General features: G+C 33.5%; 2 protein-coding genes across 9 annotated transcripts; one reads left to right on the top strand and one right to left on the bottom strand.

Annotated features, from left to right (window-relative positions):
* The first annotated feature begins 1,602 nt into the window (after positions 1 to 1,602).
* Positions 1,603 to 19,213, top strand: LOC124842875 (transducin family protein / WD-40 repeat family protein). 8 transcript variants are annotated; one of them, XM_088093568.1, is made up of 24 exons: positions 1,606 to 1,952; positions 2,184 to 2,314; positions 2,798 to 2,882; positions 3,158 to 3,211; positions 3,675 to 3,766; positions 3,877 to 3,980; positions 4,582 to 4,654; positions 5,309 to 5,756; positions 6,580 to 6,915; positions 7,045 to 7,251; positions 7,401 to 7,499; positions 7,595 to 7,667; positions 11,785 to 11,915; positions 12,055 to 12,340; positions 12,418 to 12,641; positions 12,720 to 12,844; positions 13,381 to 13,498; positions 17,256 to 17,311; positions 17,629 to 17,722; positions 17,799 to 17,982; positions 18,052 to 18,117; positions 18,190 to 18,380; positions 18,453 to 18,515; positions 18,998 to 19,213. In XM_088093568.1, exons 1-24 carry the CDS (start codon positions 1,905 to 1,907, stop codon positions 19,103 to 19,105), a joined length of 3,396 nt encoding a protein of 1,131 aa, XP_087949694.1. In that variant the 5' UTR covers positions 1,606 to 1,904; the 3' UTR covers positions 19,106 to 19,213. The 8 variants fall into 8 exon arrangements, with proteins under 8 accessions (XP_087949698.1, XP_087949691.1, XP_087949684.1 ...); XM_088093579.1 differs by having other exon boundaries at positions 1,607 to 1,952; positions 2,187 to 2,314; positions 11,788 to 11,915; XM_088093575.1 differs by having other exon boundaries at positions 1,890 to 1,952; positions 11,788 to 11,915.
* A 3,929-nt stretch (positions 19,214 to 23,142) lies between these two features.
* On the bottom strand, positions 23,143 to 25,187 carry LOC148204540 (small ribosomal subunit protein eS26y-like). Its single transcript, XM_088093554.1, has 5 exons — positions 25,063 to 25,187; positions 24,876 to 24,968; positions 24,687 to 24,771; positions 24,459 to 24,592; positions 23,143 to 23,415 (listed from the first exon to the last, which is right to left on the bottom strand). Exons 1-5 carry the CDS (start codon positions 25,063 to 25,065, stop codon positions 23,341 to 23,343), a joined length of 390 nt encoding a protein of 129 aa, XP_087949680.1. The 5' UTR covers positions 25,066 to 25,187; the 3' UTR covers positions 23,143 to 23,340.
* Positions 25,188 to 26,175: the final 988 nt, after the last annotated feature.

Here is a 26,175-nt window from a genome sequence, read left to right as displayed (position 1 = left end):
TTTATTTTTCAAGTAAGGGAAGCTAATTGCATTGTGTTTAAGTTATAAATATCATGAAATTTGTGATTTTCATGTTTGAGTTGTATGAGGAAGTTTGATCTGCTGAATTTGGATGTTGTATTGTTGATTGTCTTAGTTGAGTTATGTTAATTAGAGAACTTAGCAACTGATTAATTAAGCCAAATTGTGTGTGCCCTGACATTAAAAGTTGTTTTTGACCAAGGTACTAAGAAGGAAATACTAATTTGATCATTTGAACATGTGATATAGCGTTGAGCGGTGGCAGGCTGGCGCTGAGCGGTGACAGGCTGGCGTTGAGCGGGGTCAAGCTAACATTGAGCTCTAGTTCATTGTGTAGGTCTGGAGGCATTTTAGTTTCAAACTGTTGAGCACCTAAAATTGTGAACGCTTTGGCATTGAACAACACCAAGGTATCGTGGAGTGTCATTTTTGTACTACAGGTTTGGAGCATTTTAACTACAGGACATTGAGTGGCATAAAGTGTCACTGAACATCAACTTTTGCGAGAAGAATGTCGTTGAACATTAGGACTGTCGTTGAGCATCACCTTTTATGAATGACTTGATACTAAGCGCCATCTATGAACGTCTATGTGTATGTTAGAATTTTCTTCTTCTTTAACTTGTTTTAGATAGATTTACCATGAATTTTATGTGTGATTAAAAGTATTAAGGTATTTTATTAGGTGATAATATTGGTTTGAACATGTGTGGTAAATATTTTTGAAGGAATTTTAAAGAATTTTTTTTTGTAGTAATTTCATTAGTGTATGTATTGATATATAGATTCTGTATTGGGAGTTGAGAATTACCCTATCGCTCTAATAATCATCCAATCTCAAGTAGAGAATGGTGAGGTATGTGGTGAAAGGATTAGGAGATCCTAGTTTAGGAGTTTTACCTTGGCCAAATATGTTAACAAACTAACAGTATGTGATAGAGTGAAATCCATTGACAATGATTTTGCATAGTACTAGAGGCCATTACAAGTTCATAACTCACTAGTGTTTGATATCAATACATGTATCTAGATTGTTAAGTTTAATGAGTCTTTGTATAATATGATTGTTGTTATGAATAATTTATATGTGAGAATATCTTTATACTTGTTTTATTATTACTCTTTTCGCATATTAGTTTACTTTTTTTTTGTTTATACGTTTTCTTTGTTTGCAATGATGATCTTAATAATGTGGAGCGGATAATGTAACCGTTGTTGATATGGTGTATGCACGATAATATAGTTTTAAGGTGATCTTATTATATATAATATTCTTCTTTTTGAAATTTAGTTTCTCTTAATTTAGTTATATGTTTCTATTAATTTAATTATATAATTATCTCTATGTAATAATATGGATGATTGTAATAATATACTAGTTATATTATAGAACTTTTTAGTTTATAATTATTATATCTATAATGTTTTGTTTATTATTTTTACTCTATCATACAATAATTATATGAAAATAATATAAGTACGGTAAGAAAATTATATTAACATGCGTATCTAACCTTACTTTTTAAAGAAGACATGTTTTCTTTTATTCTTTTTTTAAAAAAGAGGTGGGCAGAGAAAAAAAGCAAAGTGGCTTCTGTGGATCGATCTTAATTTTCGAATTATTTCGTGTGTAACTAATACTACTTGGTGTTCCGGCGTTCAGATCAGATCCCCAAATCATCTTTGAACTTTAAAGGTTGAGATCTAACGGTCCATGTGACCCTCGAGGCTTAGCATCACCGTCCATTTCAATAAGAAAACCGGGAGGATTACACATGCACGGTGCACCATACTGGTGATTCACACGGCACCTGAAGCACCAAGAAACAGAAAATCGAAAAACAAGAACCAAAGGAAGCTCTTAGATTGGATCGTCGTCAACAATGTTCTCTCGATTATTCAACAAATCACCACCGGAACAACATCCTCAGGTACGTGCTCAATTTCCGCCATAAACTAACTCTATTCACGTTCATTGCAGATTTCAGCATCTTCGATTTTTTTTTTCTTGTAGTGGTTACGAATGCCGGTGCACAATGTTAAGGAGCTTTTTGTTTCTTTTGTTGACTAGTGCATTCATATTATATGAGTTTCTATTTCTTTATGACCACAAATCCTGAAACTGATGTTGTTTCTGAACGTTTTTTCGCGTCGCTGGGCAGCAGGACGTGGTGCACGACAGTGTTCCGTCGGCGAATTTCGATCCGCAAGTTGTTTTTCACTATGGCGTTCCATCTACCGCGTCTATTCTTGCTTTTGATCACTTCCAAAACCTATTAGCAATGGGAACACTGTGAGTTATTATTGATTGTGTTGTTGGCTTTGCGTTGGAACAACGCGTTCTTTCCATGTTTTCTGCCTTATTGGAATTCTCCATTCGAATGATATCGCAATGGAGAATTCCTTTGTTAAACAACAGTCTATTTTTGATGTTATTGGAACTAGTTGATGAAATAATACTTTGCGCACTTTATCTTGTTATTGTTATTGAAGGGAATTTTGTATGTTCTGAAATATTATTTTTAACTATGTCTCTTTTTTTAACCATTCATAATTTCATCATTCCAGTGTTGTGAAGATTGAGGGTTATTAGCTTAGATGTAGGAATATTTTTGTTTCTTTTTAGAATATTACAGTAGCTATCACTACATTGTGGCGTTGAGAGCTAGACAATAATTACTAGTAATCACTTATTACAGCACTGTGACGTTGAGAGCTAGACAGTTTCGATTAGTGGCTTTTTGAGTTGACTTTGGCATTTTCCTCCCTCTTGTAGCGATGGAAGGATAAAGGTGTGCGGTGGCAACAATATTGAAGGGATTCTGATCTCTCCCAAGCAAGCACCCTTCAAGAATTTAGAGGTTTGTAATTTTGAACCAATGTTGATACCTGAAATTAAAGAGTGTCATCAATCATTTAATGGTGTATTGTATATTACCCCGATATTGTTTTGCATTTTTGCTGAGTATTAGCATCTCTGGAATCCATGTATATTTGGCTATGTGTGGGTATGGCATTTATTTGCATGTTTATTAATGAGTGTTGTACATTAACTAAAGTTTAGAAATCCAATGGAATGATTTTGAGGAATTTCATGAATAATATTATATCTCATCGTTTTGAACTTTTCTCACAGTTCTTGGAAAACCAAGGTTTCCTTGCCAGCGTCTCAAACGATAATGAAATACAGGTAACTTACAAGTTTAGTAGGGTTCTTTTAAACTGCTTTATAACCAGGCACCCTCCGAATATGCTTTGTAATTGTTTGGAGAAAAATATGTTTTTGATGTACCAAAGTATTTTAATATTCTATTTTAATCCTTATAAAAATGTAATTCGTTACCAGTCCTTACATTTTCACAGAAAATGTGTTTTTTTACTGCTGATGAGGGACTAGAACCAGATCACTTTGGTCAATCTGATGACATAATCATTAAAATTTTAAGTGACTAAAAAGCAATTTCGAGATATTTCGATGTGTGAAAAACGTATGTTACCATTTTTTTTTTGGGTATTCCATATGAGCGTTCTTTCCTTTACTGCTTTTGTTTAACAATGTTTAACTTTTATACCAAGTTTTTCCCCGTACTCTCATTTTCTCCTTTCATCTGTTTCATTCACTAACCTGCTTAGTGTGTTTCTGCCAATGGCAGGTTTGGGATTTAAAAAGCAAACAAATTGCTTCTGCCTTGCAGTGGGAATCCATCATAACTGCTTTCTCTGTTATTTATGGCACCAGTTACATGTAAAATACTTGTGTAGATAATTTTCTGTCTGCATTTGAATGCTACTTTTTCTAATAAAGTCTTTGTAAATGGGTGTATAAAAATTTCACCCTCTCTTATCGAAATTCAGGTACGTTGGAACTGAGCATGGGATGGTATATGTGTTGATGTTCGATTCTGAAGACAGAAAAATTAAAATATTGCCCTATTATGTTCCCACAAATGTTATATCTGGTAAGTATATATTATCGTTACTCATTTACTACTTTTTCTAATATTTATGTATGTTTACGTTTTGTACAGATGTTCTGTAACCAGTTGACTTCAATCTTTAAGCTGTTAGGTGATGACAAAAGAGTTTTTTTGATATATCCCTTCTTAATGCAAAATTCATTTAGGCTTGAGCTGTAATTAAAGTCAGATCCAAAACTATCTTATGTTGAAATAATATTTTGATGGTTTATTCAGAGGCTTTTATACCATGTTAAGGAATTGCTTGACCAAAATGTGTAAAAGCTTTAACTCTTACGCTAATGGTGTAGTCCTTCATGCCGACGTTTCTTGTGTACCTGTTTTTATATATTCCATCATATTGAGGATTTATAAGTTTCTATAGATCCTTATTAACCAACTTAGTAAACCTTGTGATAATCTTCAAGGAAATCTCCCTAGTGGAGCAGATTATTTTGGTATGTCATAAATCTAGCATAAGTTCGTACTTCCTAGCAAGCCACATGCTTGTTGCTAATATATAAGTTAGAGTTTTTTATGGCTAATCAAATAGTTCTGAAAGTCTAACAGCTAACTTGTTGCAAACTGTTTCTCACCTTTGCAGAAGCAGCTGGAATGTCACTTGATCAGGTTTCAGTTGTCAGAGTTCTCCATCAACCATGTTCTGATGGAAACAGGCAAGACAGGAACATACTTAAAGTTTCTCTAATTGATTTCCTTATGTTCTATGAAGAAATTGTGAGACGTGAATTTTAGGTAATTTTGCATTTCAGATTAGGCTAATTGGTTATTCTATTAAATAGTCATATATTTAGGCATTTTCTAAATCATGAGTGGGAGTAAGTTTGAGCTCAGATAGATTTTACCACAGAACATGGCTAACATGTAACCATAGGACAAAAATTTCGTTCATAATGATTTTGATGAAGTATATATGCAATATTTTAGCCATGATTTTAGGGGAAAGAAAAATTTTAATCATTTTTGTAGTGCGGCAATGGACTGTACTTAGGATTTTCAAATTCAAATGATCGGAGTTTCCTTTTGTTTGAAATATACATCATGAAGAATAAACTTAATCCAGATATAATTCAACACCGAGTTTCTTGTTGTTTCAAATTCAGTGCTAATTGCTGGCACTATATGGAGGACAGCATCACAAAATTAATTTGACATGTTTAACATTCATTAACACGTAAGATACATTCTTACACATGTATACATAGTAAACGTACATATACTTTCATGAATTTTAAGGGAACTTAACTTTCGTATAATGTGTTTGGTATGTTCATGTTTTAGTTTATTTAATTGAAATTGTCATTTTGCAGATTTCTAATTGCATATGAAAATGGTTTGATGGTACTCTGGGATGCTTCTAAAGATCGAATTGTTCTCATGAGAAACCACAAAGATATCAAATTAAAGAGAAAAATCGTGGCTAGTTATCTAAATGGCCCTAGGCCTCAGCTTTCTAATGATAAACTAGACCATGAAGAGCAGGAAAAGGAGATAAGCTCTCTATCTTGGGCATCTAATGATGGATCAGTTGTTGTTGTTGGTTATGTCGATGGTGATATAATGTTTTGGGATTTGTCAAGTGCTGACTTCCCCAAAGATCAACAAGTCAAAACATTGTCGAATGATGTTGTCAAGCTTCAATTATTGTCAGCTGACACAAGACTCCCTATTACTGTTCTACATTGGTTGGCCAATAACAAAGGGGGGAAACTTTTTGTCTATGGTGGCTGTGAGATTGGGTCTGAAGAAGTTCTGACGGTAAGCTTCATATGCATAGTGGCCATTTGATTTTAGTTCTTTAATAGTTATTGTAATAATTGAAAAACATCATGATGTTAACATTTGCAGGAAATTAAGCGCAGATGATAAAAAGTTTCCTTTGTTTTTAGTTATAGTTGTGGTGTTTGGATGTAATACCAGAAAAAAAAAGCCATAATAATGAGCACCAAGTTCAAGTAGTCACAAGATCTTACCTAGAAAGGTAGTCTTTTGAATGTTTCAGTGGGTTATGGATGGAAGATTGTGCGAGGTGGGTATCTTGGTAGGAAAAGCATGGGTTTTATCCCGGTGATTAAAGAGGCTAGAGAAACACTGTCAAGGATCTATCTATGCCAACTTTGAGAATGTTCCTGGATTTTAAGTTCCTTTGTAAAAAAGACTGATTTCAGACCTTCAATTGAAGGATTAGATAGACCAATTCCTACCAAACACGCCACATTAAAAAAGAAAGGAAGCAAACGGTCTTAGATTAATACAATAAGTTAATATTGGTCTGTGCTTTTTTATTCTTTGTGCTTTTTTTTTGGTTATAAGTGCTCAGTATACATCTTGTTATCCTGATAAAGTTAAGGAGAACTTATGGAGTAAACACTGTTCATCTCTTGTTCATTATTTCTTTATTTTTTGTTGAATAACAACTTCTGTTGAAACTGATAGTTGCAATAATTAGTATTTCACTTTTGCTACATTAGATTTGAAAATTGGGCATGTCATGTTGCCAGTGTCAGTAGGCTGTTGAGTTTCATAAACTTTATGTAGATAATTAATGTGTCACTACAATATGGTCTTTTCATGTTTACAGGTTTTGAGCATTGATTGGTCCGGTGGACTTCAAAATCTAAGGTGTACCGGCCGCATTGATGTTACTCTTCATGGTTCTTTTGCTGATATGGCCTTGTTATGTCGTGATTGCCATACTGAGGGAACTTGTAATGTGCTATCTGTATTGACAAGTCCTGGACAACTGGATATTTATGACAATGATTGTCTGTCTTCTTTGATGTCCCAGAAAGAAAAGAAGACTTCTGTTCCCACAGTGCAGTATCCCATCCTCGTACCCACTCTTGAACCACACATGACAACTTCAAGGCTTGATGTGGTATGTCAAGATGTAAAGTCATTTAAAGCCTTGTTCAAGGTAATGTAGATGTATTAGATCTAAAGATTCTTTCTTTTCCGTGTCTAGCTTCTAACCCTGTTGTCAATATTGTATAATGTTGAGCTTGCAGTGTCAACTCAACACTAATAGCATACAATGTCTGTGTAGATTCTTGAAGCTGGAAAGCATCATTCAATACAAAATCAGAAAAGTATTGGTACAAAGTGGCCTTTGACTGGTGGTGTTCCAGGTCTTCCTTTCAAAGAAAACCATCCTATCATTCAAATATACATAGCTGGTTACCAAGATGGATCTGTTCAGATATGGGATGCCACGTATCCTGCTTTGTCAATTGCTTACAATATAAAATCTGAGGTTAGTGATCAGCTTATTTTGCAATCTACAATCTTTTATCCAGTGGTGATTTCCCCCCACCTCCACCTTTGTTGCATTTGAATATTTATTGAAACTCATATTGGAGACATGTTTGTCAATCGTGAAGAAAAAAAATTTTTAATTGGCAGGTTGGTGATGTTAAAATTGGCAATGCAAGTGCGTCAGTATCAGCATTGGGCTTTTGCCCTGATACTCTACATCTCTCTGTTGGTGATGAAAGTGGTGTTGTAAGATACATTAGTATTTAGAATTATTCATTTTCTTTTTATTCAGTAGTCTTGACCTCAAATGCCTGGTAATTGTATGCTATGAACATATGTAGGTACGTCTATATGCTCTAATAAGAAGCTCAAATACCACATCTGTGCACTTAGTGACAGAAAATGGAACTGAAGGTTTGGTTCTTTTTTGTTTTCTATTTGAATTGCAAACAAATTTTCTCTTGATTTGTGTTAAACTGATTTTTGTCGCCTAAAACCAGAACAAACTAAGTTTCCCCACTAATGAAGTATAGGGACAACCTAGGTATCAATCCAAAGACTCGGCTAAAATTAAGCTTAAAGTGTAGAATTAATTCTTGTATTTTATTTACTAACTAATTATTAACTACTAATGCAAGGTGGGGAAAGAAATTAAAACAAAGAAAATTTAAAAGAAAACAGTAAAGAAACGAAAATTGTTTTAAAAAGAAAAGAAGAAAAATAAAATGCAAGAAAATAAAACCTAAACTAAACTATAGAATCTATGTATAACAGAACAGAACCTAAACTAAAATGAGAAATGAATGCAATTAAAACTAACCTGTGAATGCTAACAGTTAACAGCACAAGGAAACTAAAACTAAAACTGAACAAGATTCTAAGAGTAGACAGTTCAACATCTAATCTACTAAACCTAGTCTATTCATAGGAAAACAAAAATCAAAGTAAGAAATAAAATGCAATACAGATCACTCTATCCTAATCTATATATCACCAGAAATCAATCAATAACAGAATTTAGAATTGAAACAAATCAAGAACAGTACCTAAATTCTAACTAATCAAAAGCAATATCACATTAAAAAAAACAGAATTGAATTCATAGGTGTATTGCACATTGAACTGAATAAAAGAGTGCTTAGAGCTCTCAGGAAGACATCCTGATAATATGAATTCCAATCCAGGATATTCTAAGTCATGTTTCAGAACTTTAAATTTGGCTCTTTCCACTAATTTATCCAATCAATGTTCAGTAACCTATTCATCAATCTAAAATTCACAAACAAATTCAAGAAACACATATTTGAATCAATGTTTATGCATTGGACTGTTCTCTGTCTCAAGAAGACATCTCGATGAAGAATGCTCACTACGGAGACATTTAATTCCAAACGGAACCATAAAATTGCAGAGTTACAGAATCCAAATCATTTTCTTAACACATAACAAGTACAGAAATCAAAAACAAAGAACAATATCGAAACATAAACGAGAACAGAACAAAAACACAAAACTCAACTTTATTAACATGAAAAAAAAATTTTACAAACTACCGGAAATCACCAAGACTTTCGCGGCCTGTCACCCTCGCGATCGTCTCAACAAAATCCAAAAGTCGAGAATTCTACTTCTACCAAAGCGGAAAGAAACCCTAACCTAAAGAGCTTAGAACTATGAACAGAGAGTATCTCAAAGTCTGTAAAAGTATATGAAGTATCCTATTTACAAGGTGAAAGCCCTTTTTATAGGGTCAGAAAACTAAAAGAGAAAAGAGAGAGGAAAAGTAAAGAAAGAAACTTGATTTCGACGCTTCCAGCTTCTAATCGAACGATCACCTTTCTTTATCTACTTTGATATCCAGCCCTCTGATCATCTCCAACCTCTCTACCGCTTCAGCTCCTCTTCCGGTCACTTGCCAGTTACTCCGGTCAGCTTGTCCGGGCAGGTTAGTGACGCGCTCCTCTCTTCAACACTCGCTCTGCCCTAGCTTTGAGTTTTCTCCAAATGAAAGTGCTTGAGGGAATTCTTTTCTCCTAAATGAGTGTCGAACATTGGACCCCAAAAACTGCAGATGCTCAAAACTCACCGTTTCACTAAAGTGCAAGTCCAGGTAATTTCACCAACAACCCAATTTAGCGTAACATCCAGCCCAATTCATTCTTCCAGCAGCGTCAGAAGCAAAAGAAATGCTAAGTGTAGCAGCACCAGTGTAGCAATGCATTCCATCCTTGAAACGACGCCGTCCAACCAAGACGCAAGCCCAATCCAGCGCCCCAACTCTTCTGATACAATCAGCTCCAAGCACCGGCCCACTCTCCACATTTCAATCAGAATCAGCCAAATAAATTGTTGAAGCACAGCAGATTTCCAGTGCAGGCAGACCAGCCCAATTAATCAGCCAATGGCCCAATGTACTTCAGCCCAAAAAAACCTACAATATAAAAAATGAATTAGAGAGCTAACACAAAAATTACTAAAAATATAACCTATTCTAAAAACTGTTTTTAGTTTGTTTTCTAAAATATTTTTCTAAAAAAAAAAAATCTAATTACTTAAAAACCTATTTTATTTGCCTAAAAAGAGAAAATTAACCAAATTTTTATTTAAAAGCTATTTCTAGTTATATAAACTAATCTATTCTATTTCTAAAGAATTAAAAGCTAAAGAATCTTAATAAAAGAGTTTTAATCTAGAAAAATATGCAAATACTGAGAGTTATCAATTTGTTTCAAGTGTTGAGTCGCTTTTACAGTTACTAATCCTTATATACCTTGCTCCATTGCCATCTTGTGATGACAAGTGTACTGGAAAAAGTTTGGGTTTGTTTGAAGAGTGTTGGACATATGTCTGCCTATTTTGGAGATCAGTTTTTAAATCTTTTTTACGAAGTTTTGTGGGTGACAAAGGAGAATGAGGCACTTTGCAGTTATGCTCGGAGTACTGCGCACCTGCTTGGAATTTAATGCTAGAAAGGAGAAATTTTAACTTGAGCTCTTTGCTCCCTTACCTATCATGGGATAAGTATATTTACCTAATTATATTGTAGTTGTTGGAGATCCTTATCAACCAAAGATATAACTAAAATTATAATATGGAGGGTACAAAACCTCATCTAATAAAGTAGGCTTTGTGAGGTTGAAAGGCTTCAGGTTCACTTTTAAGATTGTATCATAACACATGTGAAGCTATTCTAATGAGGGTTGTTGGACCTATAACTCTAAAAGACAGATTATATAGGGAAGGACAAGATGAACTAGAGTGGTGTGGGTACACCAAGCTCGTTGCGATGATTTGACTGAGCCACCTATGCAACACAGTCGTGAGGCATGCAAAGAGGGTTAGAATAGTAGTATTTCCTTCCTCCATAAACACATTCTCCACCCAAGCTTCTAATTTAGGATACAATTCTGGCAATGAATCAATCACGTGGACCATGAAACTCTCACTTCATCAGAGTAAGAATGGGTAGATGAAGGTCAATGGAGGTCCTTGACCATGCTCATGGATATCCAAGATTGAACATGGCTTGTGCATTAGAATGTGATTTGTTATGTATGTAAATTTGAATTAGACTTAAAATTTACTTTCATATGACTATACTTGATATTCTCAACATGAGGTATGTTAAACTTGAAGTTCACTTGCTAGGTCATAAGAAAAACAAGAAAAGCAAAATATTAATATGGTTGGTTTACCATAAGCCTACCATCTATTATTTTCTGCACGGAAAATGCTTCCACAAGAGTAATGAGAATCTAGACAAGGGGACAGAACCCACTAAACATGAACCTAACACACCTAGTACGAGGAAGAATGACATTTTTTAATACTTGTATTTTTTACAGCGAGCTTATAATCGTAATGCATTTTTATGTTTATGAATAAGCTGTTTAGTAAAGGTGTAGTACAGGACATTACACAAGCTTTTTTTTGACAGGTAAAAACTGTTAAGTTAGATTCACGGGCCTCCAGTTGATTGAGAAAGATTACATTAATATAAGTTTGAATAGAGTCTCGGGTTTAAACTCCAAAATGTTTCAAATACTCAACTGGTCTTGATGGAGTTTCCTCTGTCCCCGTATCCTTCCCATGATTTTTGGATGTTGATGCAGAATTTGAGCTGTTATGAACAGTAATCAGTCTGAAACACAAAAAATATATGGGAGGAATCAAGTTACTCTAACTTTAAAAGAGTTATTCCCCATCCTAACCTTTTCTTTTCTTTTAATCTAGTAGTTCTAAACCGTAACTCATTTTATTGATCGATTAGAATAAAATGAAAGGTTATGAAATTACTTTTGGGATCGTTCGGTCCTTCTTTATGTATATATAGCCTTTTTCTATATAATCATGATACTAATCAGTAAGCCATATCAATTAAAAAAAAAAAGGTGCTTTTCCGATTTGCTCCCTGATTGCCATTGGGAATTTGAATAGCTTGCTTGACAATTACCTAAGTTACCTTATGCTAAAAAAATGATTTGATATTTTATAAATCCAGATTTTAACCTGGTTTTTTCTATTGGGACAGCAGTTCATGACAGGCATCAAGGGGATGGACCTAATTGCAAAGCTGTGTTTACCCTTCAAAATTCTGCTGTATACGGCTTACAATTTGCAAACCATGGAAGAAGACTTGTTGTTGGATATGAACATGGGCAGGTGAGATATCGATTCATTTTTTCCCCTTTTGAAGGAAATGGTTTATTTATTTTTGGTCACCTGATCGAGTTGTTGAGTGGCTATTTAAATTAAACCACTACCGAGTTCCCAACTTATATTTTTCTAATCCACTTTACAGGTGGCTATGCTTGATATAAGTTCATCAACAGTTTTGTTTCTCACGAAAACTGAATCTAACACTTCTTCGGCAGTTGTTTCTATGAATGCAATATTTTCAGACAGTAGCTCGAGTAATACACAGGACTCTGTATCTGATATTTCTGACAATCCTGGAATGGGGCTAGTCTATGTTGTGACAAGGGATGCACACTTTGTTGCAATAGATGCTGTGACAGGGAATATAGTTTGCAGTAGGACCACTAGCCCCAGAATAAAATCAAATGCAATTTCAATGTATATTATAGGCAAGTAATGTTTATGATAGAATTTGATATTATAATCTGTTGAAAGTTTTATTACTTATGTTGCTGTTTTATCTCAGACGGTAGCACTTATACCCTACCGGCTGAAAAATCATCCCCCAACTCGCCTCAGAAGAGTGATTCTGCAATGCAAGCTAACGTCAAATCTGAAAATGCACAACTTGAAGTTGAAATTGCTACTACCGTAGAAAATTCATATTTTGGGCAGATATTATCGAACTCACTCATTTTACTTTGTTATGAGAGCGAATTGAGCATACACACTTTAAATTTTGTGTTTGAGGTGCTGCACTTCACTCCAATCTTCCTTCAAATTTCAATCCATTCCTTCCTACTGGTTAATGAAATTTCCTAGTAACAGGGTAGTAGTAACTACTTCCGCAAGGTGGACCTTGTTCAACGATGCTGCTGGACTACAATCTTTAAGAAAAATGAAAAAGAGTGTGTTCTGGTTCTTCTGTATCAAAGGGGGGACATTGAATTAAGGTGAAGTGCCGATACTACAATGAATATGTATTATTCTTATACTTTGTTCTGGTAACATTATGCAGTTCATGAGTGAAGCCACATTTAAATGAAAATAGCGAACGCAACCCCACCCATCAAAAAGAAGAAATTTATGACTTTCTTTCTTTTAAAGTAAAAATTGAATTTTTTGATGATTTGTATAAATTGATTTGCTATCCTTCAAATAAATAGTATTATAGTGGAGATTCATTGATTTTATATTATTTCTTACTGAGCCTTGGATTACCCCACATCGCAATATTAAAGTCCCAGTTTGCTGCATGGAGCATCTTTAATAATTTTTCATCCTGATTGATTATACTTTCTTTATACGCTGTAGGAGAAATCGTATACATTTGGGCTCTGAATATGTAGTAGCTATTCTAGAACAATTTTGGCGGTGTTATTGCTGTATCATTCAAGCTTTTTGGGTTATCATGGCCCACTTAATTATATTCCCCACTCGCCCTGTTTTTTTTATTTTGATAGTCTAGATGGATTTTATCTCTGAGCAGGTCCTTGCCAGCTTTGGAAGTGTTAGGAGAAATTTCTTTAATGTCAATACTCAGATGGAACTTGGAAATTAACATGGAGAAGACAATATGTTCTTCGTCAAATGGAAAAATTATCCTGGTTTGATTTTTTTTTTTGTTTTGTTTTCAATGAAGCTATTTCTTATATCCTGCCAAAACTTACATGATCTATTGTTGTCTTAAGCTTGATATGTCATTTCATGTCTGAGAAAATTTAAAATATTTACGCATCTGTTGGATACTTATTAAGAAAATAAAAATATACTGTAATGGGCATTTGACAGATTCTGTGTTCCTAGGTCCCATTAGTTGGATTTGGACTAGATTTCATCTTTATTTACCTTAAAAGAGATTTTTTGTGTATAAAATCCATACTTTTTTTGATTTGTTTAGATTAGGGAAAAGTTGCATTTTAGTCTCCTACATTAGTGTATAGTTTTTGTTTTATATTTCTGCCTTGTAATTCATATTCGATCAAGGAATGGAGAAAACACAACTTTCTTCCTAATCTACAATAACAATTGTGCAATTAACCAATATATTTTTTCATTTAAAGATATTCAAACAGTTAATTATGGAATGATACTAGTATAAGTTCAAAGGAAAAAGGACAAAGTGGGAAGTTCAGTAAGGTGTATGAAAGGAAAAAGTGGAAACCTATTTCTTGGGGTCCACCAACACACACCCAATGATTGGGATTTTAACAGAATTGCTAAGTGGCAAGTGAGCTGGAGGGGGGATCTGGTGAGGAACATTTTCTGCATGGAAGAAGTGTGCCAGGTACTCCCATGGAAGAAGTGTCCTCCATGAGGCAAGAGAGGAATGAGATGTTGACTGAACTTAGAGACCACTTATTGCAAGCCCAAAACCGCATGAAACAACAAGCAAATAAGCATAGAAGAAAGGTGGAATTCAAGATTGGAGATTGGGTTTATTTGAAGATCCAACCTTATAAGCTAAAAAAATTAGCCAAGAGAATTAATAAAAAGTTGAGTGGGAGAGGTAGCTTATAAATTGAAGTTGCAGGTAGCAAGGTCCATCCTATTTTTCATGTTTCCTTATTAAAGCCAATGTGTCAATAGAGGTAACAGTGCAGTCACTTCCTCTATGTATAACTAAGAATTGTGAGCTGGAAATGCAACCAGAAAAGATTCTAGCTCTTAGAGAAGGAGAAGGCAAGGCTCCGGAGGTGTTAGTGAAATGGAAGGGTATGGCATCATGTGAAAATTTGTGAGAATCTCTAGAAAAGATGGGAATTACTTCCTTGAACTTCACCTTGAGGACAAGGTGAAAATTATGGGGGATGGAGTTGGTAGGAGTATAAGTTTAAAGGAAAAAGGGCAAAGTGGAAAGTTCAGTGAGGTGTATGAAAGGAAGAAGTGGAAACCTATTTCTTGGGATCCACCAGCACACGCCCAATGATTGGGGATTTTAACAGAATTGCTGAGGAGCAGGTGAGCTGGGGGTGGGATCTGGTGAGGAATATTTTTTGTTTTGAAGAGAGAAAAGGGGAGAATACAGAGGGGAGGTGAGCACGTGTTGGAGGGGGGAGAGAGGTGGAATTTGGGACTTGGGACTGAGGTCATTGTATCACGTATAATGAGTGGATCTTTTATCTCTTCTACTCTGTGCTGATTGCTATCATGGAGGAAATATAGTAAACTGATTTTTCATTTTGAAACAGTAAACAGCAAAATTCTCTAGTTTACTCCGTTTGCTCATTTTCCCCTTCTGAGATAAGGCTTTTATTGTTAATTTTTTTCCTCCTTTTTCAGATTTTCTTGCAAGGTAACTAATGTTCCAGTTTAGCAGTGATCTAAATACCTAGCTTTCATGCTTTTCACCAGTTACTAGTAGAACAACTTATGAAATATAACCTGATTTATCTAATTACACTGAATAGTTCATGTTAGATATAAAACTGTTTATGAACGTTCACCTAGCATTTTGAATCATAGGGGAAATTCATTCATATAGAGTCAATCTCTATATGACCAACTAGTTAGAACTTAGAAGTTAGATCCTTGTTACCCTTATTCTAATCCTAAATAGTGAAAGAAAGAAAAAATATATATGGGTAAATGATGTCCCTGCCAATAGGCCTAGGAGAAGTATATATTACACTGCCTTCTATTTATTTTGAAAAAATACACTCACTCTCGTATGATAAATTAATATATGGTACGCTTTGATCTATTTTAAAGCTTAGCTTCTTATGGGTGATATTTTTTTCTCTGATTCTCTGCATCTTCAACAACTATTATTGAGTCCATATTATTGACTTTTGGATTCATAAAGATGAAATTAAGACTTTGGTGAAGTTCCGAAACCGTAGCAAAAGTTTTTTAAATTTCATTTATTCTAAATTCCTTAAATTAATAATAAGTATAATACTTACTTTGGTCTGAAAAAATTCAAAATAATTCAATTTTTTATTGTTGTTTAATGTATGTAATTTGTGTTTTTTTTTTATAGCAAACACCGTCTAAATTGTTAACGTGTGAGTTGGTTTATTATTTTTCAAATTGTAATTAGGATTTATTGAAATTAGGGTTAAACTTGGATTAAAATCTGTGTCACATCATTGCCTCGGCCACTTCAGCATCTTCTTCTCCTTATCACCAACCAAACCCTAACCTTCTCCTTTCAGCGTCACCCACCACCTTGCGTCGGCCACCATCAACGCCGCTCAGGCCACCGTGACGAAACAGTTTCTCCACCATCCTCCATGTCGTCGACCACCATCAACTCCTCGTCCAACCACCACCAAGCACCACCACGAAGCTTCGCGCAATCTTCTTCTTCGCGAAGCAAACCACCGCGAAGTCTGAACACTCAAATCAACGAGCAATCCAAATCACGAAACCTGCAAGGTGAATTCCAGATCATCAGATCATCTCCACCTTCGCGTACTTCTCCTTCGTGCACGAAAAGAGTCCAAATCGCAAAATCCAGTTCTCGCCGCCATGGATATTCATCATCATCATCCTCTATCGAGCACAATAGCCGCACCATGAAAAACCTGCACCCAAAAAACCTAAAACAGTGCAGAAACCCTAGAATCGCGACAATAGAAGTTCATCTTCCTCCTTGCGCAACCTACAAAAGAAAACCTAATTGCGAATTCTCCATAGTGAGCCTGTCTCCTCATTCTTCACGCGAACCTGCAAGGCAAAAACCAAACCAGCCAAAATTGCGAAACAGAACAGAATGATACCCCTTCATCGTCTCTAATTGCGCCAACGTCCCTAATTTCAATAAATCCTAATTACAATTTGAAAAATAATAAAGCCAATTGACAGGACTCCACGTAAGCCTGTTTTACTGTATAATTGCACATCTAAACATCTCCGCTAATGATTTAGAAGGTGTTTGTTAAAAGAATCACACAAATTACATTTTACATTTTTTAAGACTATATTAAAAAAAAATGGAACATTTTGAATTTTTCCAACCAAAATAGGTATTATACCTTAATAATATAATTTTAAAATTAATTGTCACTGACTCTGAAATTTAGACAGGAAAAATGCCACTGAAAAGCTCATTAATAGTTATTCACTATCCCTGAAAGGTTTGTTCATATCAAAATGAAAGCATAGTATATTTTTATCTGAACTGACGAGAGTGTAATTTATAGGGGGAGTACAGTGTAATTTATAGGGGAGTGCAGTGTAATTTAAGGGGAAAGGAATGCAATTTATTAGAAATATTGAACTCGAGCACCACCTAAGTGGCCTAGTTCCCCGTGCTTTAAATAATGGCTATTGCATGCAACTCCTGCTGTTCTTGCAAATGAAGTAATTTCAAGGTTGTTTTGTTTTTATAATCAAACTCATGGCTATCTTGTTTTACAGGTCAATGAGAATGAAACTGCCTGCATATCACTATTGAACTGTGAAAATGAGCTCTGGTAACTTCATTATTCCTCCCTATTCTGACCATAAGTTTTATTGAGAAATTAGAAATCAATTCTTAACCCCAATTTTTATAGCTATCGTTAATATTTGAACCATTCATAAATCGTTTCAATATAGAAAAACTTTTTATAACAAGTTAATTGAAATCAAATTTGAGGGCTGCTACCAAAAAGAGCCTGGGACAACCGATAGGTGGTTTGCGAATGTGATCAACAACCTCCTTAAAAGAATGCTTGTGAAAATTATACGTATACAGTCTCACAAGTAATTAGAACTTCGGTTTCCATTATGAGCTTTGAAATTCTTGTAGGATTCCAGAGTCTTTTCCATGTCTTCATGATGAAGTTCTTGCAGCTGCAGTAGATGCCACAGCAAGTCTATCTCAAAACCAAACTGAAAGACAGGTCTAGCTTTTTCAGGCTTGCCGTTCTCTCCCATTGTTTTTTTTATAGACTTGTAATTCAATTTATCTTGCTATAGGGAGCATCTGGCATCTTTGTTAATATAGCTAAGAACTTTAAAGCGGGGATAGCAGATCAGAATGCAAATCAAGCAGTTCAAACTAATAGATTGGAAAATTTGAAACAATTATTCTCTAGTCCTCCTTTCTTAAAGTCTTCCTCAAGCACAGTAGATAACCAAGATCCTTTTTCCCTTGACATAGGTTTGTCCTTAACATTTTCTACTGCCAACTATTCTTTATTTTCTTAAAATGGTACCTTATCTTTTACAGATGACATTCAAATTGATGAAGTTGTAGTCTTTTCATCTCCAAAGAAAATCGACATTGACAAGAGAGGTACATCATATTGTTTCATTTCTCCCGAAAGTATTATATGATTTATCTTTTGAATATTGAGGCGCCTTGCAGATAAAGAGAAAGAAACAGACAGACCGAAATTATTTGATATAGGGAAAGGAACAGACATACTGAAATTATTTAATGATAAAGGGAAAGCAACGGACAAGCAGAAACTATTTGAAGATGCAAGCACAGACTCGAAACCAAGAGCTAGAACAACTGAAGAAATTAAAGCTAAATACAGAAAGACGGGGACGGGGGTAAATCGCAGTTCTGAAAACCCTGTAATTTACGCATTTTACTCACATGTCTTGACTTTTCACTGGTTTCAGGATGCCTCCGCAGCAGCTGCACTTGCAAGGGATAAACTTCTAGAGCGGCAACAAAAGCTCCAGGTATATTATTATTATTATTATTATTATTATTTGACTCCTTTCTCCATTACTTGGATGTTGTTTTTGGTCAATAATACAAAATCAATTAATCATCATAATTTTTCATAACACTTAATTTCAAACCTCAAAAAACATAAAAATCTGAATCGCCACAAAAAAACCATTTTTAACGAGACTCTGAAAACAGACGTTTCTTGTTTTACTTTTAACACGTAGACGATAGTGTCGGGTTTATCTTAAGATGATTGAGTTACCATTGAAGTCTGTTGACAGACCTACCTTTTCTTGAGGAGTTGCAAAACTCCCTATGTTTTCTCCTTTTAACAATGAAACTATCACTTCTGTTTTTAATTACATCGTTTAATACTTAAAAAATATTCCTTAAATTGCCAGGAAATCAAAGTGTTTTACTATGAATTAAAAGTTAGCTGGATTTCTTCCAAATGTGCCTATTTATTTTTCTTTCCCCTTTTTTTAACTAGTTGCTCAACGAACACACTGAGGAATTGCAAAATGGAGCGCAAGACTTTGCATCCATGGCAACTGAACTTGCTAAAAGAATGGAAAATCGTAAATGGTGGCAGTTATGATTGTTTGTATGACTTATTGATTTCGTCAATACGTACGTTTTGCATACTTTTTTTGTAAACTCAATTGTTATTATTATTATCATCATTTTTAATAAAAAAATTAATTATAATAAACTAGTGCAAATGTTAGTGTTTCCTTTTTTGTTGTAAAATAAATAGTGTTTTAAAAAAGTTAAATAGTAAAATAATTATTTTTATTTATAAAATAATTAAATTTAAATTGATAGTTAGAAAGTAAAATTAAAATAATAGTTATTTAAAGAATAAAATTATATATATACACCCATTTAATAAATTTACATATAATCATTAAAAAAATTGTAATTTAATTCTTGGGTACAGAGCATAATTTTCAAACTGGTCCGCTATAATAATATAATAAGCCCCAATAAGTGATGCATAAAGCATTGAAGATAAATTGAGATAAATGATTAAATAGTGAAAAAACAATAATAAAATCAGTATTACAGTATTTTAATTTAGTATTGCTTATTTAAAACATGAAAAAGTGAAAACCCAGTTATTTTTTCATGGCAGCTTGACAATTTATACACATTTTTCATATTCTATATTTTAATTCAAACATTGTTGTTTCTTTGTCATATTAACAATTTGAAAGTAAATATACAAAAGCTCATTTTGTAAACTAAAAAGTCCTTTATATTCATTATCAGATTCAACATAATATTTAAATTGAACAAAAATGTAAATTTAGTTAGTACAAAAATACAATAATATATAATTATAAATCATTAAATTATATAATTAATTCAACATGAGGGATTTAATATGATTAATTTTGTAAGTCCTTTCTTCTGACATCCTAAAAATATAACAAAATATTACGTAAAATATAAATCTAATATGATAGAACAATTATCAATTAGAGTAATAAAGTATAAATTTACAGTTATCCAAAAACAACTATAAAATTTAAAACTTTGTATACAATCCATCTACTACAAAATTATGTACAATACTATTATAACTAATCTATACTGCCACATCATTTCCATCCAAAGTCTGCTTTGGAAAACATCATCTCCCTCTGCTCACACCCACAGGATGATCATTGCAAAGAAAGATAACACCACACATACAAAACACAATCACAAACAACAGGGTAAGCTAGATATAAAAAGATTTATACATTATTATAATTTACAGCACAATCAACTCATGCATATAGAACAACTATTTCAAACATCCTAAACATGTTATGACTTAGACTTGACTGTCTGGATTTAGAATGATTGTCGAGCTATGACAGGTTGTGCACTTGAGGCGACCTCTACTACTTTGCAAAGCTATTGCCAACGGGTTTCACCCTACCACACTCACAATGTTAGTTTGTTCCACGCCTTGGAGCATACTAGAAGCCCTTAAGACTAAGACCTCATACTACTCCTCACCACATGTGTCAATCCTCTCTACTTGAGAATGAAAGACCATTGGAGTTCAAGATAACCCCCAAGACTGGACTCCCTGCATTCATTATAAACATACTTGAATCTCACCAAGAGATTCCACTTTGGAACTTACTTACATAACTTTGAAACCATACTTGGAAACCACATACTTTCACTCTTGAATCTCAACATCTAATTATGATAATCATATACACGCATACATAATTATACATCATCCACAAGGAAACAAAGCATAATTATAATCAATTAAGAACAAAGAAGGAAAGAGTAAACTAACTTGGACCAGTCGCTCAACGACCACTCTCGCTAAGCGACCATAGGATTCTCTCGCTCAACAACCTGGCTCGTTGTGCTAATACACAAACAATGTTCCCAGACCTCGAACCCTTCGCTCAGCGACCCGCTAGCTGTGCGAATAAAACTCACAGTGGTCCTAGACCCTACACTCTCGCTCAGCGACCCTACTCGCTAGGCGAGAGTAGAGTCCACACCCCCAACTCACTCGCTCAGCGACCTATTTCGCTGGTCGAGACCTAAGACACTGGCAAAACCCCCCAACTCACCCGCTTAGCGACCCAAATTTGCTGGTTGAGACCTGAAACAGTGGCCCAGACCTCTAAACCACTCGCTCAGCGACCCTACTCTCTAGGCGAATACACAAATAGTGTACCAGACCTTACAACCACTCGTTGAGCGACTTCACTCGCTCAACGAGTCTGCATAATTCTGCAGCACCAAACTATAGAATTATGCAACCTGCACCAAAATGACCAAATGAAAAAAATTTTCCCAACTTATAATCCTCCTGGATCATGTTATATACTCAATTAAGTTTAACCAACTATGTCTAACCCATCCTAACCTCATTCTAAAGTGTTTACTAACCAAATTGAACTTCAAAATCTAACAAAACTCAACCTATAGACCCAAATTGCATTCTACCACTTTTTGACATAGTTTCAACCACTTTAGGGACTCTAACAAGTCCCAAATGATTTACCAAGATCATCATCACTGACCATTTGAGTGCCTAACTTCCAAAACAAAATTTCACTACTCCAATTCCTCAAAACTAGCTCTAAATAATGAGAAATTGCACCTACTCATAATCAACCGATCTTATAACAGATTTCTACCATCTTATACATTCAATAACAATCAAATCATCATACAATACACTGCATAATCACATTTCATCACCACATAATCAAAACGCACAATTAATTACTATACATCTACTCCTAAGGCAGAATTTCATCAACCAGTTCAAGATTTTTAAATTTTCTAACATACATAATTGATATCAAACAAAGCAAACTTCTAGCTTCCCTTACCTCAATCGAATCTGCACAGTTTTACAAAACACCAACAGTTGCTTACACCGCAAGAAAACTCTAGAAAACCTAAAAATCACCGATTGGTGAGGGAAAACCAATCTTATAACCTAAATTGAGCTAAGAATCAAGAAAGAGGAACTCTCTTCACATGCAATAAGAGATTATTTGCATGATAACACGTTAAAGGAAAACTAAGAAAAATAAACGAAACTTAATTGCTCTAATCACTAAACTAATTGGTCAGATAAATAGTCCTCAACTCAAGAATCGCCTAGATACCTCCTAATAATTAAATAGATAACTTATTAAGAAATTATAGAGAGAAGTAAAAAGAAACAAGAGAAGTTTTAAAAAGATAAAGAATGTTTTAAATAATGAGACAAACTTAGAAAATTCTATTTATATTATAAGATTATTTTATAATAAAATATTCAGTCTCATTAGTTTAATACACTTATCAACACTAATACTCCATTTTTTAGATTTTTACATTTTCCACTTGATTTTCCATTATGCAATTTACATTCAAAATAATGTATTCCAAAATTATATGGGTTATAAATTTTCAAAAACATTATTAAAATTTTAAAATTTCTAGAAAAATATACCCTTATATATCTTCCTTTACCATGCTAGACTGTATAACTTGAATAAAAAAACTTAATTAATTAATTACTTTAAAGTAAGACCATGAATAAAACAAATTTAAAAATATGCATATATATATATATATATATATATATATATATAAGGAGTAAACAAAACGAAATAAAATTAAAAAAAAGACAATTTCAATATAAAGAAAACAGATGATATCTCTTTTCAAATAAATTAAGGTAAATATAAAAACCTTGAATTGAATTAAATCAAATTCAAAGCTAAAATTATACGAACTGTTCAATCCTATATCATCCAAACCTTGGAAGATTTCAAAAACATTGGAATTCAGTAAATCATATAAGAAAAAGGAGACAAAATATTATGAAACTATCAGATGAAAACATAACGAAAGATGTCAGTTTCAAAAACATACCTATATGTCGTGTTCCCCTTTAATGATGCAAACACCCAGAGGAGACAGAAAACTTAACAGGAAATATTCTTTTCTAATTTCCAAAACGCTGTAGCTTACCGTATTATATTAGGTTCCACTTCTATGATAAAACACCCGTATGCAATGAAAACTTTACGAGAACTATCAAATTGCTGAATTTATCAAATTGTTAAATTTTTCGTATAAAAACCAAATCACGTATAAAGGAAGATATCATGTTCAAATTACTAAAAGTCATCATATATATCAGGTTCCACTATCATAAACGCCGGGAAGTTATAACCAGAAAGATATTATCCAACTACTAAAGCAGATAATTAGAACAAAATATCCCTCCACAAAACTGATTTTCAAAATTAACCAAGAAAGAAATTAATTCAGCAAAAACATCAAGACATTTCTTAGTATTTGCTCTTAGGTTCGGACAGGAGCTCCTGCAACAGGAGGACGAGGTGCTTGACCAGGCTGACCAGGCCTTGGTGCATCATCCTGGCAAAGTACAAACAAACTCATCAAAAACAATCCAACAAGAGCATGTCCACATTAATTCATGATCCAAAATAAATATTAATCAGCCATGAACAATAATTTCACATCCAAATGACCAGTTTTATGCATACAAATATAGCACATTTTCCAAATGCAACTATATCACTTTGTTCATTCAAAAGAGAGAATATATTTTCTTTTAAACATTATCGAACTCGTTGATATGTATGTATGCATGTCTCCATCAATTTCTCACCAAAATAGATAAAAGCAGATACAGAGATGTATAATGAGTTCTGGATCACAAAGCTCAAATGTAAAAGTAAAAAAAAAAAATCAGTCTGATATGATTAGGTGCAAATGTCAGATGCTTCAAGTATTGTCAAACTAATAAACCAACTGATTTTGGTCCTGAAATATTACTTTCCTAAGTAAGCCCTAAAACGAAGTAATTATATAATCCAGGAGTACTGAATATCCAACATTGTAGTCTTAAATGGATGTATATCATCGAAATGAATGCCTAATCTAAAGGCTTTATTCAAATTTGAATACTAACTATTATTTCTAATTCTTCTAGAACTCCTTGATTAGTATTTTCAACTTTAAAGAACAGATTATTGGGAGATTGATAGCTCAAGAATAAAATTGACTACATACTCCAATATCAATATGACCAAGAGATGCGAAGGGTAACATTCAACTCCATCAAGGTAGTACAAAACAAGTTTTAGAAACATGCGATATAGTGTTTTAATATGAAAAGTATTTCTATAATATCGAAACGGTTGAACATCAAAAATTCAATCAAAAGACTCAAACTGTACACAAAACCAAGTTGTATTTTCTACTTCCAAAAATCATCAACAGGTGTATAGCTTCATTCTTTCTTAACATTCAAGTGATGAAACACCAGACAGATCACAAGTTTATCAAAACTATTCTTAATTCAGGCAAAAACACAGCACAAAACAAAAACAAATTATATTGAAAACAACAGAATGGAAATGGGTAAAACAAGCAAAAAATAACACTTATATTACCCTGCGTCTGATGAATCGCTGCGGAGGCTCACGCTTCCTCCTGTCAGTGCGGGATCGAACCCTAACAACATGAGAGTGGATAGCACACGAAACACAGTACTGCATCTTCACATACAGTTTGGGAAGTGTGTATTCTACACGTAATAACAATGAAAAGTAAAATAAATCAAAAACTATGAAATTTTCACAAAATAGGAAACAATAGAAGGAAAAGAATTTTAGTATTACGCTCATAGACACAAGCCTCCTGCACATCTCTGACTGCAGCCTGCTCAACAATGTTCCTCACGAGAAACCTCTTGATTGCCTTGTCCTATTTTTATTATTTTCATAAAACGAAAAAAGTTATTAATCAAAATGGATGGAATTCGAAATTGGAAATTGGAAGTTAGAAAGTGAGAAAAGTGAAATAAAAACCTTAGGGCAACATTTGCCACAGTTGGAGCAACGAATGAATTTGACATGTCCGCGACCGTGCTTGTTGCGACCTCCATTCCTGCGCTTGAACGTCTGTAGGAAAAAAGATCAATGAAAAAATGATAAAAGGAAGAAGAAGGGCTTCGATGAAATTGCAGAAAATAAGGAGAAAGAAAAGATCTCTAACCATGGTGGATGGTTCCTGCAAGTTCCTCTCTAGGGTTTCTCAGTGCTGCGGCTGCTAGAGTGAAACAGATGCAGAACGGCCTCTTTTATATGCCAATTTCTAATTAGGTTAAGTTTACTAATTTTAATAAAATTCTTTGATCTTCCAATTTTATATAATAGGGAGACCCTATTTTTTTCTAATTTTTAGTAAAGACTTTGATATTTTTATATTTTAATTTAAAAATATTATATTGAGTAAAACTTCATTAAAATATGGCATTTGTGAAGTAAAATTTTAAAATATAATAAATAAAAAAACAACTGCTATATTTATTTTTTTATGAAAATTATTTATTTTAAATTGTATTTATTTGTTTATTTAAGTTTAAAGACGTGTATTATTTTTAAAAGGATGAGAAATGTAATTACTGATTATTTTATTTTATTAACATATAAAAGAGATGAGTTTCACTAAAACCCTGAAAGACAGTGTTATCCATGTAAAATTTAGAAAGATATTAACTGTTATTTTAGGGTTAAATATGTTTTTGGTCCCTTACCTTTCAGTGAAAATTGGAATTAGTCCCTCTTTAAAACTTTGGACTAATTTAGTCCCCAAACTTTAGAAATGTGTGAATTTAGTCCTTTTAACCAAATTTTGTTAACTTTATTTGATGTTTCAAACACATTTATAAGTGAACATTGAAGCAAAAATGTGTCAAACGGGATAAACAACTCAAATGCTATCATGAAACGCACTTAAAACATCAAATAAACCTAACAAAATTTAGTTAAAAGGACTAAATTCATACATTTTTAAAGTTTAGGGACTAAATTAGGCCAAAGTTTTGAAGAGGGACTAATTTCAATTTTCGCTGAAAGTTAAGGGACCAAAAACATATTTAACCCGTTATTTTATTTAAAAGCATAAACAAGTCCAATGTTTATTTTAAAATTATAGAAGATATGAATATAATTTAAAAGTATATTTTTCTGAAAATTACTATCTATTTTAAAAATTTAAAGTAATATAAAGTTAATTATCAAGGGGTTTGTTAACTTCTATACTTCATAAAGTATCAAAAATTAGTTAACAAAAGAATCTTTAATAAAAAAATACATACTTTAAATG

This window comes from Vigna umbellata, chromosome 1 (genome assembly GCF_029865625.1).
Source record: "Vigna umbellata cultivar VRB3 chromosome 1, Vumbellata_1.0, whole genome shotgun sequence".
NCBI classification, from domain to species: Eukaryota; Viridiplantae; Streptophyta; class Magnoliopsida; order Fabales; family Fabaceae; genus Vigna; species Vigna umbellata.
Note: the sequence above shows the minus strand (reverse complement) of the source record. Positions and strands in the feature narration are given on the sequence as shown.

What these genes read in the sequence shown, in the direction of transcription:
- LOC148204540 (XM_088093554.1), bottom strand. An exon ending in GTGGCAAATGTTGCCCTAAG is followed by an intron (nt 24,772 to 24,875) that starts GTTTTTATTTCA and finishes TAATAAAAATAG; the next exon opens with GACAAGGCAATCAAGAGGTT. An exon ending in AGCGATTCATCAGACGCAGG is followed by an intron (nt 23,416 to 24,458) that starts GTAATATAAGTG and finishes GTACTTTGCCAG; the next exon opens with GATGATGCACCAAGGCCTGG.
- LOC124842875 (XM_088093558.1), top strand. Translation starts at nt 1,905, where the DNA reads ATGTTCTCTCGATTATTCAACAAATCACCACCGGAACAACATCCTCAG. An exon ending in TCCCACAAATGTTATATCTG is followed by an intron (nt 3,981 to 4,581) that starts GTAAGTATATAT and finishes TCACCTTTGCAG; the next exon opens with AAGCAGCTGGAATGTCACTT. An exon ending in TTGGTGATGAAAGTGGTGTT is followed by an intron (nt 7,500 to 7,594) that starts GTAAGATACATT and finishes GAACATATGTAG; the next exon opens with GTACGTCTATATGCTCTAAT.